At 45.1% G+C, this 16,664-nt stretch overlaps 1 protein-coding gene across 1 annotated transcript in view; it reads left to right on the forward strand.

Moving 5' to 3' along the window:
* The window catches only part of AGBL1 (AGBL carboxypeptidase 1), a 599,934-nt gene that overhangs the window by 87,144 nt on the left and 496,126 nt on the right, over positions 1-16,664 (forward strand). Inside the window, exon 6 of the mRNA XM_064480565.1 lies at positions 4,415-4,452. Coding sequence (XP_064336635.1) covers positions 4,415-4,452 — 38 coding nt within the window. The remainder of the gene's footprint in view (positions 1-4,414; positions 4,453-16,664) is intronic.

Here is a 16,664-nt window from a genome sequence, read left to right on the forward strand (position 1 = left end):
TTGTGCTATGAAAAACAGTTTGAAGGGGACCTAGAGTGAATATGGGCGCATTAGTTCTGGGGCTATAGGGGTAGTTAGGTGACAGATGACACTTAGGTGATTTCTATTTATTTAGATCTTCTTTAATATTTTTTAAACAGTGTTTCCTAGTTTTCAGTGCAAAAGCCTTGGGTTTCTTTTATTAAATTTATTACCCAAAATTTTATTCTTTCTGCTGCCAAGTGAGATTGCTATTTTAAATTTCATTATTGAACTATTCATGGCTAGTTTACAGAAATACAAATTGATTTTTGAATATTGATCTTTTATCATGGCCACATAGGAGAACTTGCTTATTAGTCCTGATAGGTTTTTAGTGGATTCATTAACTTTCTATATACAAGACCAAGCCATATATAAATAAGATAGTTTAACTTCCTCTTTTCCAATCTACGTTCCTTCCTTCCTTTCTACCTTTCTTCCTCCCTTCCTTTCTTCCTTCCTTCCTTCTTTCCTCCCTCCCTCCCTTCCTTCCTAAATGCTCTGGCTAGAGCCTCCAGTAGAAAGTTGAACAGAGGTGGGAGAATAGATTTCCTTATCTTCTCTCTGATGGTAGGGGGAGAGCATTCAGTCATTTTTCTCCATTAAGTATCATGTGAGTCTGGGGCTTTAAGTAGATCCCTTTGTCAGGTGGAGAAAGTTATCTTGTATTCCTAATGTGTGGAGTATTTTGGCCATGAAAGTGTAATGGATTTTATCAAATGCTTTTTCTATGTCTATTAACATGGCCGTGTGGTTTTTATCCTTTTTTCTGTTATTATGGTGGATTATTACATTGGTTGATTTTTCAGATATTTAACTAACCCTGCCTTCCTGGGAGAGATCGCACTTGACCATTGTATATAGTCCTTCTTATTTGTTACTGTATTTGCTTTGCTCCACATAGCTCTCTACTGGTTTCTGCTCGGGCCTGCCTCTGGTTTCTACTCTTGATTCCTTAGAGTACTTTTTCTTTTTTAAAATTGAGTAGCCAGAGAAATCTTCTTAAAACATGTGAGATCACTGATCAAAATCCTGCAGTGAATCCTTCGCTTGGAGTGAACTGAAAGCCCTTATGGTGCTCACCAGGCCCTGGAACACGAATAGTTCACTGTCACGCCTCCCCTCAGCTCTGCTCCTCTCCCCTTGTCTGTTTTGGCTCTGGCAGCCCGATCCAACTCCTGTTTCTTGAACAGATCAGGCCTATTGTCATTTTAGAGGGTCTGCACATGCTTCCGTCTGATATTCAGATGACAACTTCCATCACTTTGCTTAGATGTTGCCTTGTCCGTGAGGCCCACTCTAGCCAAATTTGCAAACCTTGCAATGCAACCCTATGCACATGATCTCTTTACCCTGGTCTTACTTTTTCTTTTTTTCCCCCAAAGCATTTATCATATTTTGAAATACTAATTTAACATATTCTTCAAAAATACTTGTCTGTTAACTATTTCCTTCACCCTAACCCTAACCCTTTTGAATGCAAGAATCTTTGGTTTATCCCAGCACATAGCAAGTGCTCGATAAATATTTGTTAAATGAATGGGTAATACGCATAAAGCTCCAAGAACAGGGCCTGATTTTTCAGAAAAGGCTCAACAAGTATTCGGTGATGTTCTTCTATATTCAAATACTATTAACTGGTGGAAGTAGAATAATGCAGAACAAAATGTTTCCTGTTTTCTGGAGTTGGCCAGCTGGAGGAGGAGACAGGCGTCAAGTATTATAAACTGAGTGAATGACTACAAACTGAATTGTGCAATGAGAAGGGTTGGGGGGAAGGACATACACACCAATAAGGGACCTGGACTTAGGCTAGGGGTCGAGGAAGTCTTTCCTAAGGAAGTGACACCTAGGTTAGGATGTGAAGGAGGAGGGGAGAGCCTAGAGCATGTTGGGCTGTGCCATTAGCAAAGACAAAGAGCAAGTTATGAGAACATGTTCCAAAGCTTGGCAAAAGGCCAGAGGGACAGAAGTACAGAGTAAGAGAGGGTGGTGTGAGGCTGGGCTGGAGCGGGTGGCAGCAGCGATATTTGGTAGGGTCTCTTGGGCCATGTTTCAGATTTGGATTCTTATCCAAGAGCAAAAGTGGGCATGGGGGTAGCAAGGTGAGGGTGCCCTAATCAGATGTTCTTGAGAAGATCACTCTAGTTGCAGCTTGAAGAACAATTTGAAGAGGACCTAGAGCTGATATGCATAGATTCGTTCTGGGGTTATTACCATAGTTAGGTGAGAGATATTTGGGTGACTTTAATTTATTCCATTTATTTATGTTTAACTGTATTTTCTAATGTATCTAAAAGGATTATGCGGTGCATATACCTTTATTATATAGGAACTAAAATGTAAATTTCAACCAAGGACCCATAACTCTAGAAATTACATTTCTCAGTGAAGTACCAGGCTCCCATGTGCTTGGACTAGGGTTAGAAACAGCAGAAGTCCAAAGGAATGGGCAACTTAAGAGCACTGTAGAAGTTAAAATGGGGTTGTTTGAGTGTGTGGTGAGATCTGGGTGGCCAGGGTGAACAGATGAGAAAGACGCAGGCTGAGTTTCTAAGAAAGTAGTGGTTGCATTCTCTGGGAAGGGGAAGACTGCAGAGGGTCATGTCTTGGCGAGGAGACTTTTATGACCCTGTTATCTGAATACTAAAGTTTTCAGAAAAACTGTTACCTAATGAATCATCACCTCCATGGTGAACCCCCAGCCCCAACAAATGTGCCATGCAAACCAGAAAGGCTTAGGGCTACCCTAAGACCTGGCTTGTGATCTACGGCCGGGTGAGGCATTTGATTTGGGACATCCCATTCTTCCTTTTCATGTTTCCACAGTTTCCTTCTTCTCCACTAACCTCCTTTGATGAACTTACTGTGGCTGCTCTGCTTTTCTCCCAAATCTTGCCTTTCCTTTTGCCCCAGCCCAAGCCAGGCCCTCTGCATTGTGGCTCGTAGATTTTCTACACTGGCTTGGGCCCCCAGCAACACCTTCAGAGTGTCCTTTCTCAAATCCATCGTTGCCCACTATGTGGGGTTACAGAAGGGGGTGGCTGAGGAAGCTGAAAGTCGATAGAGGAAGATGTGGCTGGGAAGGATAAATCAAATCATCCATCTGTGAAAACTAGCCTCACCTGCTTTAGGACTGCCCTGCCATTGTGTCGGTCTCTCTGAGCCAGGGGCCATCCCAGCCGTGGGTTTGCATCTGTGAGTTTCAAGCCACTGCGATTGCAGGATTTTCTTGTAGGTTTTGGGAAGCTGTAACGTCTCAGGTGCCTAATTTCTATTTTAGTTTGGCTTGTTTTTATTCATTCACTTGTTATTACTATTTTTTAAAATTTTATTTTAGTGCTGGCTCTATTGCTTAATGGTAGATAATGTATCGCAGAGAGAATTGTCTCTCATCCGCTGGGCAGAGGCCAGAGCAAAGCCAGTGTGAGACAGATTCTGGAGAACAAGGGATGGGGGGAGGAAGCAAAGATGGGAAGTGAGATTGCTGGGTTTGGGGTCCCAGTTCTGCTCACATGTCATGTAATCTTGGAAGGGTGATCCAGCCTCTTTGACCTGTTCCTCCAGTCCTCAGAAGGCTGCTGGGTTTAACAGACCTTAAAGGTGAGTTTGTAGGGCTGTGCAGAATGTTTCTATTCTTAAAAAAAAAAAAATGCGTGTAAACTCTCCCTCCCAGCATCATACCACAGTGTCCGAAGTGCCGTGAAGCTTTCCTCTGCCCTGTGAGCTGGTCTTTGTGTGACCTTCCCCGGCTCAGGGAGCAGGCTGAAGGGTCGCTGAGACATGGGCCAAAGGCATTTTCATTCTTACCTGCCTCCCATCTCTGCAAAGGCTGTCAAATTCCTCCATGGAGGAAAACAATGAAACGGAAAGAAAAATGCCATATAACCATTTTCCACCCTAAGGAGTCAGCTTCCCTTTCCAATGTGTGAAGGTTTTCTAGTGTGTCCCCAGGGCCGTGAGTGTTTCAAGAAGTTTGCAGGGCACTGCTGTACTCACTCAGCCTCCAAGTCTCTCACCCCCTCCCAGCCCCTTCTCCAGAGTCCCCAGGGTTTCCAGGTATAAATCAAGGGACTGTAAGAGCTCTGGCTGGGAGGAGCACAGTGCGAGGGAAGTTGGTGGAAAGTGGGAGGCAAGAGGGGGAGGGGAAGAGACTTTCAGCAGTGGAAGGGACTCTCGAGACCCATTTGCAAGACAGACACTTCAGTCAGCGCGATTCCTACATTCCAGCCCCTTTAAAGGCCAGCAGTAGAATCAATAGAATGCCTGCCTGCTAGCTGGTTAGTAATGGGGCAGTTAGATGGCAGCAATGAGCTGGCTGGCTATGGGATCCATGGGCTGACAGAAAGACCATTGAAAGTTGACTTTTCCACTTTTCTTTGTCTTTCCCCAGGGCAGCCGCTGACGTTCTGGCAGCATTGCTGAAATCCAGTAAGTACCTCTTTTGAAACGTGGTTCTTTCCCCTCTGAGTTCAGAGAAAGATGCTGTTCTGTCTCAATGGCTCATTTTCAACCTGGAAGGCAATAGAGCCATTCCTGGATCTTTGGGGTGAGAATGGAGACTGTTGTCGCTGTTCCAAGCACAGGGCTGCAAAGAGAGAGTTAATCTCTCTCTCTGTGGACGTGCTTGTACTTAACGCTGCCAACGCAGTTGGCTGTAAAGGGAGTGTATTGTCTACTGCAGACCCAAGGAACTCTCCAGCTCCTTTTAATGGGACCAGCAGCCCTCAAGGACTGTTGGAATAAACTGCAGGCTCCAGTGGGATTGTCTTATGGAAGAGAAGTTTAAGACAGTGGGTGGGAAGCGGGATTCTTGCATTTGATTCACAACTCAGCTAGCGACTGTATTCTTGGGCAGATGGGGTGTTGGAATTGCTTGGACAGTGTAGATGCTAACAAATTTATATTAAAAAGTTGGCTCTTTACTCAGGTACTTGAGTGATTGCAAAAGAATAGCTTTGGGGGTCTGAATAATTTTAGATTTCTTTCTTCTTTTTTTTTTTCCTGCCCAGTAGCCCTGATCTAATTACATTGGGAGTCAATTTCACATGTGCAATATCGTAGAAGGCACCATGCACTTGGGAGTGGAGAGGTCTTAGCTGAATTTTTTTTATTTTTTTCCCCCTCTTTACCTCTTCATCTATTTTAATTTGGCACCTTGGAAACTAACTGCTGCAATTGTGATATTTGTCTCTCTGTAGGGAGCCCGTGGCATGTGGGTAATAGTTGAACTTTAATAAAACTTATAAATAAATAAATAAAAATCAAAACACCTTTTCTCCCCCCAACCCTACATCTCTGTCAACTCTAAGTGCAGAGAAAGGATCCTATAACGCGGTGCTTCCTTCCCCCTCCGTAGACTGAAAAAAACCCTGAAGATTGAATTCATTTGGTTTATTGGAACTTGATATAATACAGGAGTCTATCCACAGCTTCCTGACATGCAGGGGGAGTGAAGGTGGGTAGAGCAGATTGAGGGACAGAAAAGTGAGAGGTTATGAAGCCCTCGAGATAGGAGGGGATGAGAAAGCGTTACCTGCGGGTTGTGGGAAGAGGATGGTTCATTGTTCGGACTGAACTTGCCTCAGGCCGGGCATCTGGGTTCTCATTATTTCCCTGCTCACTCCGTCTGCTTACCTGATTATAACACCAGGTGTTTGAGGAAGGAAGGTGAGGAAGTTCTTGGACTGCAGGGAGTGGAGGTGCCGAGAGTGGCTGGGTCAGGAAGGTGGCTTTCTCCTGTATCCCCCCGAGCCCAGCAGCCTTGATGTTTCGTGGGAGGCAAGCCCTGATAGCCAGGAAAGGCTGACTTACCTTTCTGCGCGCGCGCGCACACAGACGCGCGCGCGCGTACACACACACACGCGCGCACACCTGAAGCTTCGAGTGGACAGCGTACTCAACCATGTGTAAACATCTGAACGTCCTCACATGCCGGTTGTTAACTATTTCCATATAAACACGATGCATGTGCCCAGGAGAAACCCACAGCCAGGATACACACTGACTGACTCAGGCTTGGAGCATTAACCGGGTTTTCAACACACCGGCCATGCTTAGCAAATGAGGTGGGCTGTGCGAGGGGCCCAGCTTTTAGAGTTTCTGGCATCTGCTCTCCCTTCAGAGCTCAGCTCAGACACGGGTCCCCCTGCAAACACTTTCCCTGACTCCCAAGACCAGGTTGGATGCCCCTCCTCTGTGCCCCCGTAGGATCTCCCAACTCAGCATCGATCGCACCGTATTGGATCTGCTGTTGTCCGTCCCTCCCAGCTGACTGCCGACTTCTGAGGGCAAGGGCCGTCGTGTTGATCATTGCATTACTTGCATCAGCACAATAAAAACCCTAAAATAAATATTTGTGGGCTAAACTTTCAGATGAACGGATGATTTCTAATACTGACGTGTATAAACTGGCAATATCCACCCCCAACCTGAATCCAACAACCCATGCATAAAACCGAAGATCTCAGCCTTCGTAATAGTTGCAGTTTCTATTTATCATACCAATAGACCGTCAGGGAACTGAAAGCTGCTTTTCTCCACACAGAAAACAGGCTTTTCTGTCCCATTAGAAGGACGTACAGGGTTATTTGCTAATTCTCCTGAGCTGTCCGCACGGTCTTGTATCTGAGTCTTAGGCTCATCCCTAACATGAGAGAGCTGGGTGAGTGCGTCTCTAACGTTCTTTCTACCACTAAACACTCAGCCTTAATGTGTATCAGGGTTTCACAACCTTGACACCCTTGCATTTTGAACTGGATGATTCTTGGTTGTTGAACCCTGTCCTGTGTATTTGGGAATGTTTAGCAGCATCCCTGGCTTTGACTCCCCAGATGCCAGTAGCACTCCTGATTGTAATGTACAAAATTGTCTCTAGACACTGCCCATGTCCCCTGGGATGTCAAAATTGCCTCCTTTTGAGAATCACCATTGTATATTTGGCCACACACATGAGCTGAAGCTCGTTCAATGTTTCAAATGATTCAGCCCAAAGACCTTTATTGGTATTTCACAGAAATGCCATTCTTGCATAATTGGTCCTAAATTCCCAAGCATTGGCATCATTCCTGTGGGTTCAAATGAAGTAAGAATACCAATGGCAGAAAGTCATTATAAACATGCAGAAATTCCTTGGGAGAGAGCAGATTCTAGAGAGCTAGAGGATCTTAGGACAGGAGGTCAAAAAGTTCTGTTGTAAGTACTAACTCCCATGTGTGGGTAGAAGGGATCTGAGATCATGTTTGAGCTCAGCAGGAAAGGGGGCTGTTTTTTAAAAAGAATCATTATTATTGAAGTCTAGTTGATGTACAATATTATACAAGTTACAGGTGTACAATATAGTGATTCACAATTTTTAAAAGTTATACTCCATTTATGGTTATTATAAAATATGGCTATATTCCCCATGTTGTACAATCTCTCCTTGTAGTTTATTTTATACCTAATAGTTTGTATCCCTTAATCCCTTATCCCTATATTGCCCCTCCCCCATTCCCTCTTCCTACTGGTAACTACTCATTTGTTTTCTATCTGTGAGTCCTCCTCCTTTTTTTAATATTCTCTAGCTTGTTGTCTTTCTTAGATTCCACATATAAGTGATATCATACAGTATTTATTTTTCTCTGACTTATTTCACTTAGCCTAATGCCCTCCAAGCCCACCTGTGTTGCTACAAATGGCAAAGATTTGTTCTTTTTAATGGCTGAATAGTATTCCATTTTATATATCTTCTTTACCACATCTTCTTTCTCCTTCATCTGTTGATGGACACTTAGGTTGCTTCCCTATTTTGTCAACTGTAAATAACGCTGCTATGAAAATTGGGGGTGCATGTATTTTTTTGAATTGGTAGGGTTTTTTGGGGGGATATATACCCAGGAGTGGAATTGCTGGGTCATATGGTAGTTCTATTTTTAGTTTTTTTGAGACAACTTCATACTGCTTTCCACAGTGGCTGCACCAATTTACCTTCCCACCAGCAGTGTGTGAGGGTTCAGGAGGGCTGTGTTTAAATAGCAAAGTCTGTCATGGATTTAGGGCAGAGTAATTGTCATCTTTGTTCTAACAGCCTAACCAGCATGGAGGGAAGGTCTGGGTATGGGTGGTACCACCCCATTTAGGCTGAGCTTGCTGCAGGGGAGGTGAGAGCCATGGAATTCTCTCATTACTCTCTAATGTCTGCATGCGTAGTTAAGACTTGACATGGAAATGTCTGTCATTTTGGATTCCAGATGAGTGTCAGCTAAACCTAAAATTCAAACCCTCACCACCTGGCACTGATATCCGGGAATGTTGATGTGAACCTTTATCTCCTGAAAGCACACTCTTCTTGGCTGGTGATTATTCTGGCCTTGGTTCTTGTTTATCAGGATAAAAGCCTTGGCCATTTTAGTATATCTCTATAGTTACGTCACAAAAGGAGAACATTCCCCAGTCAAAACAGAGCCAGAAGGACATACATATCCACTGCCTTGGGAACAGTCTGTGCTCCTGTGACAGTGAACGTGGGTGGGCTTGGGAATCTGAGGTCAACAAGGACCTATCAAGTAGTGGGTGGCGGGAGGCGATCCCCACCAGTAACAGGGGCTGAGGGATCTGGGAGGCTCGGCGCGCAGCCCCCGTCACAACAGAAAGAAAGGAAAAGAGCATCCAGTTGCATTAGGACAATTTTGTTATTTTTCCTCTGCTCTCTCTCCCATCAGGTAGCTACCACCTGAGAAGCTAGTGCAGGACAGGTCGATGGTAGACAGAGAGCAACGAACCAAAAGACATCTCTCATCTCTTTCCCTTTCTGAGCAACAGCAGGCAACATAAGCTTGAAAGCCCTAAGCCTCTTTCCCAGTTGTTTCAGAGACTTAGGATCCTAAAAATTAAAAGTCATGGCTCATTCAAGTGTCCTTTTTGTACGTACACGGGCTTGAACAGTCTCATCCAGGTTCCATACCTTCACTGTCTCAGCTCCGCTGGCTCCACTCATGCATGCACCAGTGCGACTTACATTTTCCTGTTTTGAAAGTTCTGCCCTTTGATGTTTTATCCTTTGCAAAACCATTTAGCTTTTTATTACCAAAATTTAATAAAGCTTTGATTAAGAAACTGCTTTTAGGGGGAGGGCATAACTCAGTGGTAGAGCGTGTGCTTAGCATGCACGAGGTCCTGGGTTCAGTCCCCAGTACCTCTATTAAAAAATTAACAAATAAACCTAAATTACCTACCCACCCCAAAACAAACAAACAAACAAACAAACAAACAAAACTGCTTCTAGTTGCAGGCAATTTTTTTCTTCTAATAAATCAAAACAACACACTGTCCTTTGTCCCTGTCCCTTTTTGCTGTCTGCCTCCACTCTGCCTTTCTCTCTCCCATCTGTGTCTCTACCTGGACCTCTGTCTCTTTTTCTTTTCCCCTTCATCTTCTTCTTTCCTCATTGGCCCCTCCATCTCTTCCCCTTTCCTTTTGCTCCCTAGCACCCCTTGTCCCTTGGAGAAATTGCCACCCTGGGAGCGGCATTTGCACGAGCTTGGGTCGGGATTCTGCCTGATTGGTACTCACTCTAGTGATGAATCTTCACATGATGCCTTGGTCTTCACCTCGCTGTCCAGCAAGGAAACACCTACACACTTTCTGGTTCAGGCTCTAAAATTTAATAAGAGGCAGATGGGTCTAATTCAGCCCACTCTCCAACTTAAGCACTAGTGTTTGGCGGAGTCTGGAATTTTGCAGAAGTTGGGGCAACGGGGAGGGTGTTGGGACTAGGAGAGTTAGTAAAGGGAGGGAGATAGAGAAGAAGGGAGGTGGGGAGAGATGCAGGAGAGCTAATGGGACGTTTGGCAGGAAGACGAGATTCCCTGTGACTTTCCTGGTTAAGCTCTGCCTGGCTGGCTCACAGGGACGCCGCTGTCAGCCTGTTGCTCCGGGAGTAGAGGAGGGAGGGAGTCCTGATCACGGACGGACACCCTGGTGCTCTCAGCGGTGGCCTGGCAATCAGCAATGCAGAGACGGGAGGGCATGACGGCCAGAGAGGTGCTCTACTGCAGGATGTCAGAGAATGGACCGTGTTTGAAATGCCCCCGTTGAGGCCTTTGTGGGCATTCTAGGAGCTCCCAGGAGTTCTCAGAATGCCAACTGATGTTTAGGATGGTTGGCATTGTGATTCCTTTGAACTTGTGAAAGATGCCAGTAGCCACAGGTCAGCCCAGCCTCCATGGGGCTCATGTGTACAACCTGTGTTCCCACGGGGCCTGGATTCTTTCCTCCTGGCTTCGGGGGCTCTGACCTTCCTGGACAAGCCTGGTGCCCCAGGGCTCAGCCCACAGAGGGTGTTTCCCCGTTAGTTTCCAGCTGAGGGCCATGAAGTCAGACTCTTAGAGCTGGAAAAGGCCTTCAGGTTGCTTAGTTCAGTGATGTTCAATTTTTTTTTTTTTTTTTTTAACTTTTTTGAATAGATAATTCAGAGCCCTGTCTGTCCATCTCCCAATGATTTTCCCTCAGAAAACTGTTCATCTTTGTTATCTTTGCTTAAATTGAAACATATTTGACACTTAACACTGTGTAAGTGTAACACATGCTGATTTGCTACATCTATAGATTGTAATCTGATTGCCATTGTAGCAATAATTTGCACCTCTGTCCCGTCCCGTAATTATCATTTCTTTTTAGTGGTTGGAATAATTAAGATCTAGTCTCTTAGCAAGTTTGATGATTATAATCCAATACTCTTGTCTAGATCCCAGAAAACTTTTGATCTTATACAGCCCCCTCCTCATTTTTACACGGGGAAACTGAGGACCAGAGGGAGGGAGTGACCCAGCCAGATCTCTGAGATGTGGTTGGTTCCCTGTCCAGCTCACACTGGTTCCTTCCTTTGTTTCAGCACAAATGTCTCTGCCCAGGGTTAGATTTCCAGTTAAAACTTTTTCCAGAATCCTATACTTATACTCCTAAGAACGAACTAAACTGTGATCAATGATTCCTGTATTTTTGCGTATGTGCATATATGTATGCATTTTTGAATATGCCCTTACATACTTTTTCCTACCAGGTATACCTCCACGGGGGCTGGGGTCCCTACCATAGCCCCCACACCTTGCAAAGAGCTATGCCCAGAGGGGTTTTCACACACTAGTGTTAACTAGGCAAAGATTCCAGTTTCCTGACTTAAGCCTCCTACATTTGCTTTCAATAAACCTTAACGAAGAGGCTAGCCCAATTCCCGTCCCGGAAAGAATCAAACTGTGGTGTGGTTACAGACCCAATGTCTACTCTTTCACCATAGCTTCTGGAGAAGCAGACCACACATTTCTGTGATGATCCAGAAATCTGCTTCAAATAATACTGGTAGATTTTTGCGTTTGTCACGCTGCTGCTGTGAGCGACTTCAGATGAATGCAGACTCTCCAGCCACATCCATCCCACTGTGGGACTGAAGCGACAACACGGATATCTAGCATTTATAGAGCGCTTAGTGTGTCAGCCACCACGTATACCTGTAGCCTATCAAAGAGGTAGCATTGTCCCCATTTCACAGGTGTCGCAACTGAGGCTTGGAAAGCTTGAGTAACTTACACAGCTTGTGGGCTGCAGAGCTTAACCTACGGTAGCTCCCTGGGACCTGAGCCCTGTGTGTACTGAGGAGCAATTAACGAGGGTAGGTTTATTTAGCCTAAAGAAGATAAGATCAAAAACGGAAAGGAAGCTAAATACCTTCTAACTATTGGAAGGATTTTTGTATGTGTGTGTGTGGGGGGGAGCATCTATCATTTAGTTTAGAAAAAAGCATTACACCGTCCATCCCATATAAGCATCTGAGTGGGACCCAGTGGGTGGGGGCCAGCACACCAGCATGGCTGTGCGAGGGACCAGAGTCTCAGTGAGGCTGAGCTTCAGGAGAGGCTGCTGAATGATGGGGTGATGGGGTGAGTGAGAGGAAGGGAGCAGGGACGGGAGGACTACAAGACTCCTCTTGTCATGCCACTTTCAACTTGGCATATTATTATTATTGTTATTATCTCAGAGTTCTGCCTCTCTGCCAAATATTTTTGTCTTTTGCAATAGCTACATTAAAAAAATATACATTTTAAGTTTAAGTTATAGGACACTACTTATCTCCCCTCCCTGCCAGCTTTGTCAGGCTCAATTCCTGGGGGCTGATTGGGACTGGCCCCGACAGCAGCACATGTAGTTCCTCTTCCTGCCATGTGGTGGTGCTGTTCTTTTAGTTATCTTGGCCTCGCTAGTCCAATATTTATTTTTGGTGCGTAATTTGTTTATCAGGAGGTTATTTTAATCTAATTTTGGCCATACTTGCTGTTCCACACTATCTGTGCTTCCCAGCGTTAGCAGCTTGCATGTCTTGAAGGAAATTAGCTGAAGATGGTCCCGGAGGCTTTTGCTCAGCTATTATTTAAGGGAACTGGGAGGAAGGCAGGGTGAGCAGAGCCCTGGGGTTGAAAAAGCTGCTGGAATTTGTTGCATTCCCGGTGAGGTTAGCATCATTGAGAGGGACTTGCTGAGGGCAGGGAGCATCTCCGGCAGCTTATTGAGGGCTGCCTCTGGTAAACAGCAGGAAATCCTGCAGCCACCTTTCCCCAACTCCCTTGAACCCTTGTGATGACCTATATCTTCCTCCCCTTCGCTGCCAAGGCCAAAGACGTGACTTAACGGAGATGCCCGATGTCTGCCTTCCCATGGTCCACAGACATCCCGCATCCCATCTGATAATGTTTCATGAACTGTTCATTGTGAGCCCTGAAGGAAGAGGGCAGGAAGGTGGGGAGTGGGAAGAAAATTACTGCTGATTAGAGTACCTTGAATGTATAACAATCATAACTATTAATTACAGAGCACTGGCAGTTGCCAGGTACTTTATTATTATTACTATTTTTATTGATGTCTAGTCAGTTAACAATGTTGTGTCAATTTCTGGTGAACAGCATAACGTCTCAGTCATACATATACATACATATATTCCTTTTCATACTTTTTTTCATTATAGGTTACTACAAGATGTTGAATATAGTTCCCAGCACTATACAGTAGAAGCTTGTTGTTTACCTATTTTATATATAGTAGTTGGTATCTGCAAATCTTGAACTCCCAGTTTAGCCCTTCCCACTCACTTTCCCCCCTCGTAACCATAAGTTTGTTTTCTATGTCTGTGAGTCTGTTTCTGTTTTGTAAGTAAGTTCATTTGTGTCTTCCTTTTTTTTATATATATATTCCACATATAAATGATCTCATATGGTACTTTCCTTTCTCTTTCTGGCTTACTTCACTTAGTATGACAATCTTCAGGTCCATCCATGTTGTTGCAAATGGCATTATTTTATTATTTTTTATGGCCGAGTAGTATTCCATTGTATAAATATACCACATCTTCTTTTTTTAGTGGCTGACTAGTAATCCATGACTTCTCTATCCAGTCATCTGTCGATGGACATTTAGGTTGTTTCCATGTCTTTTGCTGGGTACTTTTTATTCCTATTTTACATCCGAGGAAGTTGTAGTCAGGGAAGGTTAATGATTTTTTCCCAAGGTCCCACAAATGGTGAGTGGAAAGCTAAAATTTGAACTCAGTTGTAACGGTCTCCAAAGCAGGAAATCTTCACATTTCAAAGATGATTCCCACCTTCCACGCGGAGTTCGTGAAACCTGGACTCTCTGGATGGGCGTGTGACCTTAAGTTAGTTCTTTGATATTGTGCTTGATTTCAGCTCGGTTTTCCCCAAATGGGCAGTCTATACAAGGTGAGTAGTTCGAGAATGCTTTAGAAGAAGGAATTTTTTTTTTAAAAGAAATCTGCTGAGGAGATGACAACACCTGAAATGGATAGAACTGGAACAGAAGTGGGAGAGCCCAGTGGATCCCAGCCTGGTCTTCCTCTTGTCAACTCTCCTCTCCCTGACTCTTGACTGACACTGAGGAATGTCCACAGACGTTCCTTGGGTCTCAGAGCAATCAAGTTTGAAGCCCTCTGAAGCATTCTCAGGGGACACTTTCAGAGCTCAGTGAGTTGTCAGAGACTACAGTTTAGAGATGGGGCAGGTGCATCGTTTAGGTTGGGGAAGTGTGCTCATTTTTACTATGTGATGGTCTCCCAAGGAAGAGTTTGTGACGTTTGACTCAGAAAGAAACCAAAATGTTGTATTCATCCTTGATCCCTAGTCAAGCAACTTTTGAGTGTCTTGGGACTAAGAGGTCTCATTAAACAATTAAGCTGAACCTAATTAAATGAGGAGGGTCAGCTGCTGGTGTAAACGACCGTGGTTGTTAGTATGGGCAGAATGGTGAGTCCCCTTCCCGAGATGGCCAGGTTGTCCCCGGGCACCCACATGGGGTCTAACAGACCTGTCAGCAGTGGTGGTGTATCTTCCCTGCTTGACATAAAACTGTCGTCTGCATATAATATTGTTGTAACAAGACTGCAGACAATCCTGGCTCTCACACCCAGGCAGGACTCTGTGTTTTTAATCCTGTTCTCTGGCATCATTCTAAGACTTGGTAGAACTGTCTCCAGGGCTTTCCCTCTGGCCTGATTCTCTGCCTGTAGGTTTGGGCTGCGATGTTGCTTTGACAACAGTGCAGTTTGTTCAAGGAGGCTCAGGGTCACATAGGAAGGTAGTGTGTGTTTGCTTTAAGTTCAAACCTCTTAGTCTCTGGAAGGATGAGACATGGGAGAGAATAGTGTTTGCACAGGGGTCACAAATGCTGGCTCTTGTGGATTCAAATCGTGGCCACACTGGGCGTGTTCCTTAAAGATGCTGTGCTATAGTTTCCCCATGGGTAAAGCAAAGATGACACCGTCCGAGGATCATTAGTAACATTTAAGCAAAGTGATGTCCCTGTAGTGGGCGCATGGTGCCAGGTCTTAGTAAATCTCCATAAAGATCAACTCTCATTTTACTAGCATCACTTCTTGGAAAATACGGGGAGTTTCAGGACTTGGCCATATAAGGGCATAAAGCCTAATGCAGTGTAATTCCATCTTCCAATATCTCCCTGAACATTGAATGATACATCGTTGTTTTCAGTGTCTGCCTTCCCTCGAAGTTTTTTTCAGTAGAGGGAGAAAGTAAACAGACGAATGCAGTGGATTCAGCCCACTGAGTTGGTCCACACGCACTTACATAGTTTTTTTCATTCTGGGGAATCAGAGGTTAACATCCAGCATTGCTGAGCTTTAAAATGTTCTGGATTTTAGAATTCCTATCACCCTGGCATAATGAATGACTGGCTATGGATTGACAGAGACAAAGTATCACCAAGATTTAAAGAGAGAGACAAAAAGATAAACATTCCGGGGCTCTGAAGGGGGGCAAGAATTTCCTCTCACATTCAGGATTGACTGTTCAATTATTTGTTTATGTCAAGATGTAAGTCAGGTGCTTCCTACAGACTTCTGCTAATAGCAGCTTACAAAGCACCTTTTCATGTATCATCTCATTTAATCTTCACTGTAGTCCTGCGAGACAGGTAAATATTTAACTCATCTAGAGCAGTGGTCCTCAACATGAGCGATTTTGTCCCCAGGGAACATTTAGCGGGGTCTGGAGGCAGTTTTGGTTGCTACATCTGCAGGGAGTGGGGGTGCTCCTGGCTCATGTGGGTGGAGGCCAGGGTGCTGCAAAACATCCTACACTGCACAGGGCAGCTCCCTCCCACCCCCACCCCAAGAAAGAATACCCAGCCCCAAATGTCAATAGTACGAGGCTGGGAGACTGTTCCGCATAGAAATCACTGAGGTTCAGAGAGCTTGGCTGACTGGCCCAAGATTGTGTGATGCGTACTGGGCACCTTGGGACTCAAATCCATCCCTTCATTTCACTACCAGAGGGTTTCAAATCTTTTATTTTTATTTGTAAGAAATAAAACGGTTTGTTTTTTAAAGGAAATCCTCTGCAGAGCCACTGCATGTAAACAGGTGACGGTGGGGCTGCTCTGGTGGCAATGGGGCTGAGAGACCCCGCTCAGCCTCGTCCTTAGCCTGCCCTGCTAGTCCCAGGGGCACATGGACCACGTGGTGACTACTACCCCCCATACAAGGAGACCCAGAGAATCACAGACCTTCTGGATTTCCCTGGAGCCATCACCTTTTTTTTTTTTTTTTTTGAGTAGAGGATGACAGCATTGAGTTGTGCGTGTTAGTGAGATGTGCTGGGCAGTGGAGGGGAGCTGGAGGCAGAGGGGCCAATAGGAGGCTGCTCGTGGCACATTTCAGGGGTTGGGAGAGAGGACTGGGTCGTGGGTGATAGGAGTCGAGTTAAGATGAGAAAGTGCAAGGCTCACCCCTGCTCCTGGGGTTTTATAGTGATGATGTCGGGTCAAAGCGCAGCCAGCCAGGAGCACAGAGGTGTGCCCTCTTTGCCTTCCTCTGCGCACACTCAGGGCCTGGAGGCACAATGCTGCGGGAACCAGTTTGGCACCGCGGTGCAGATTCGTTTTCCCGCAGCCTGCATTGTTTGTACTCCGGCCGGAAGCAGTCAGGGCCACCGACAGACACGTGTCTCACACATCCACTGACAGAGGGAGGCAGGGGAGGAAATGCTGTGTTTCCCTCCCTCCTGGCGTAAATCCTGGCTTCCTTCTTCACGCATCACCTTCTGATGAGCTGACAGTGGAAATGGCAAAGCAAGACCAGAAGGAAG

The sequence above is a fragment of the Camelus dromedarius genome, chromosome 29 (assembly GCF_036321535.1).
Source record: "Camelus dromedarius isolate mCamDro1 chromosome 29, mCamDro1.pat, whole genome shotgun sequence".
Taxonomy (NCBI): domain Eukaryota; kingdom Metazoa; phylum Chordata; class Mammalia; order Artiodactyla; family Camelidae; genus Camelus; species Camelus dromedarius.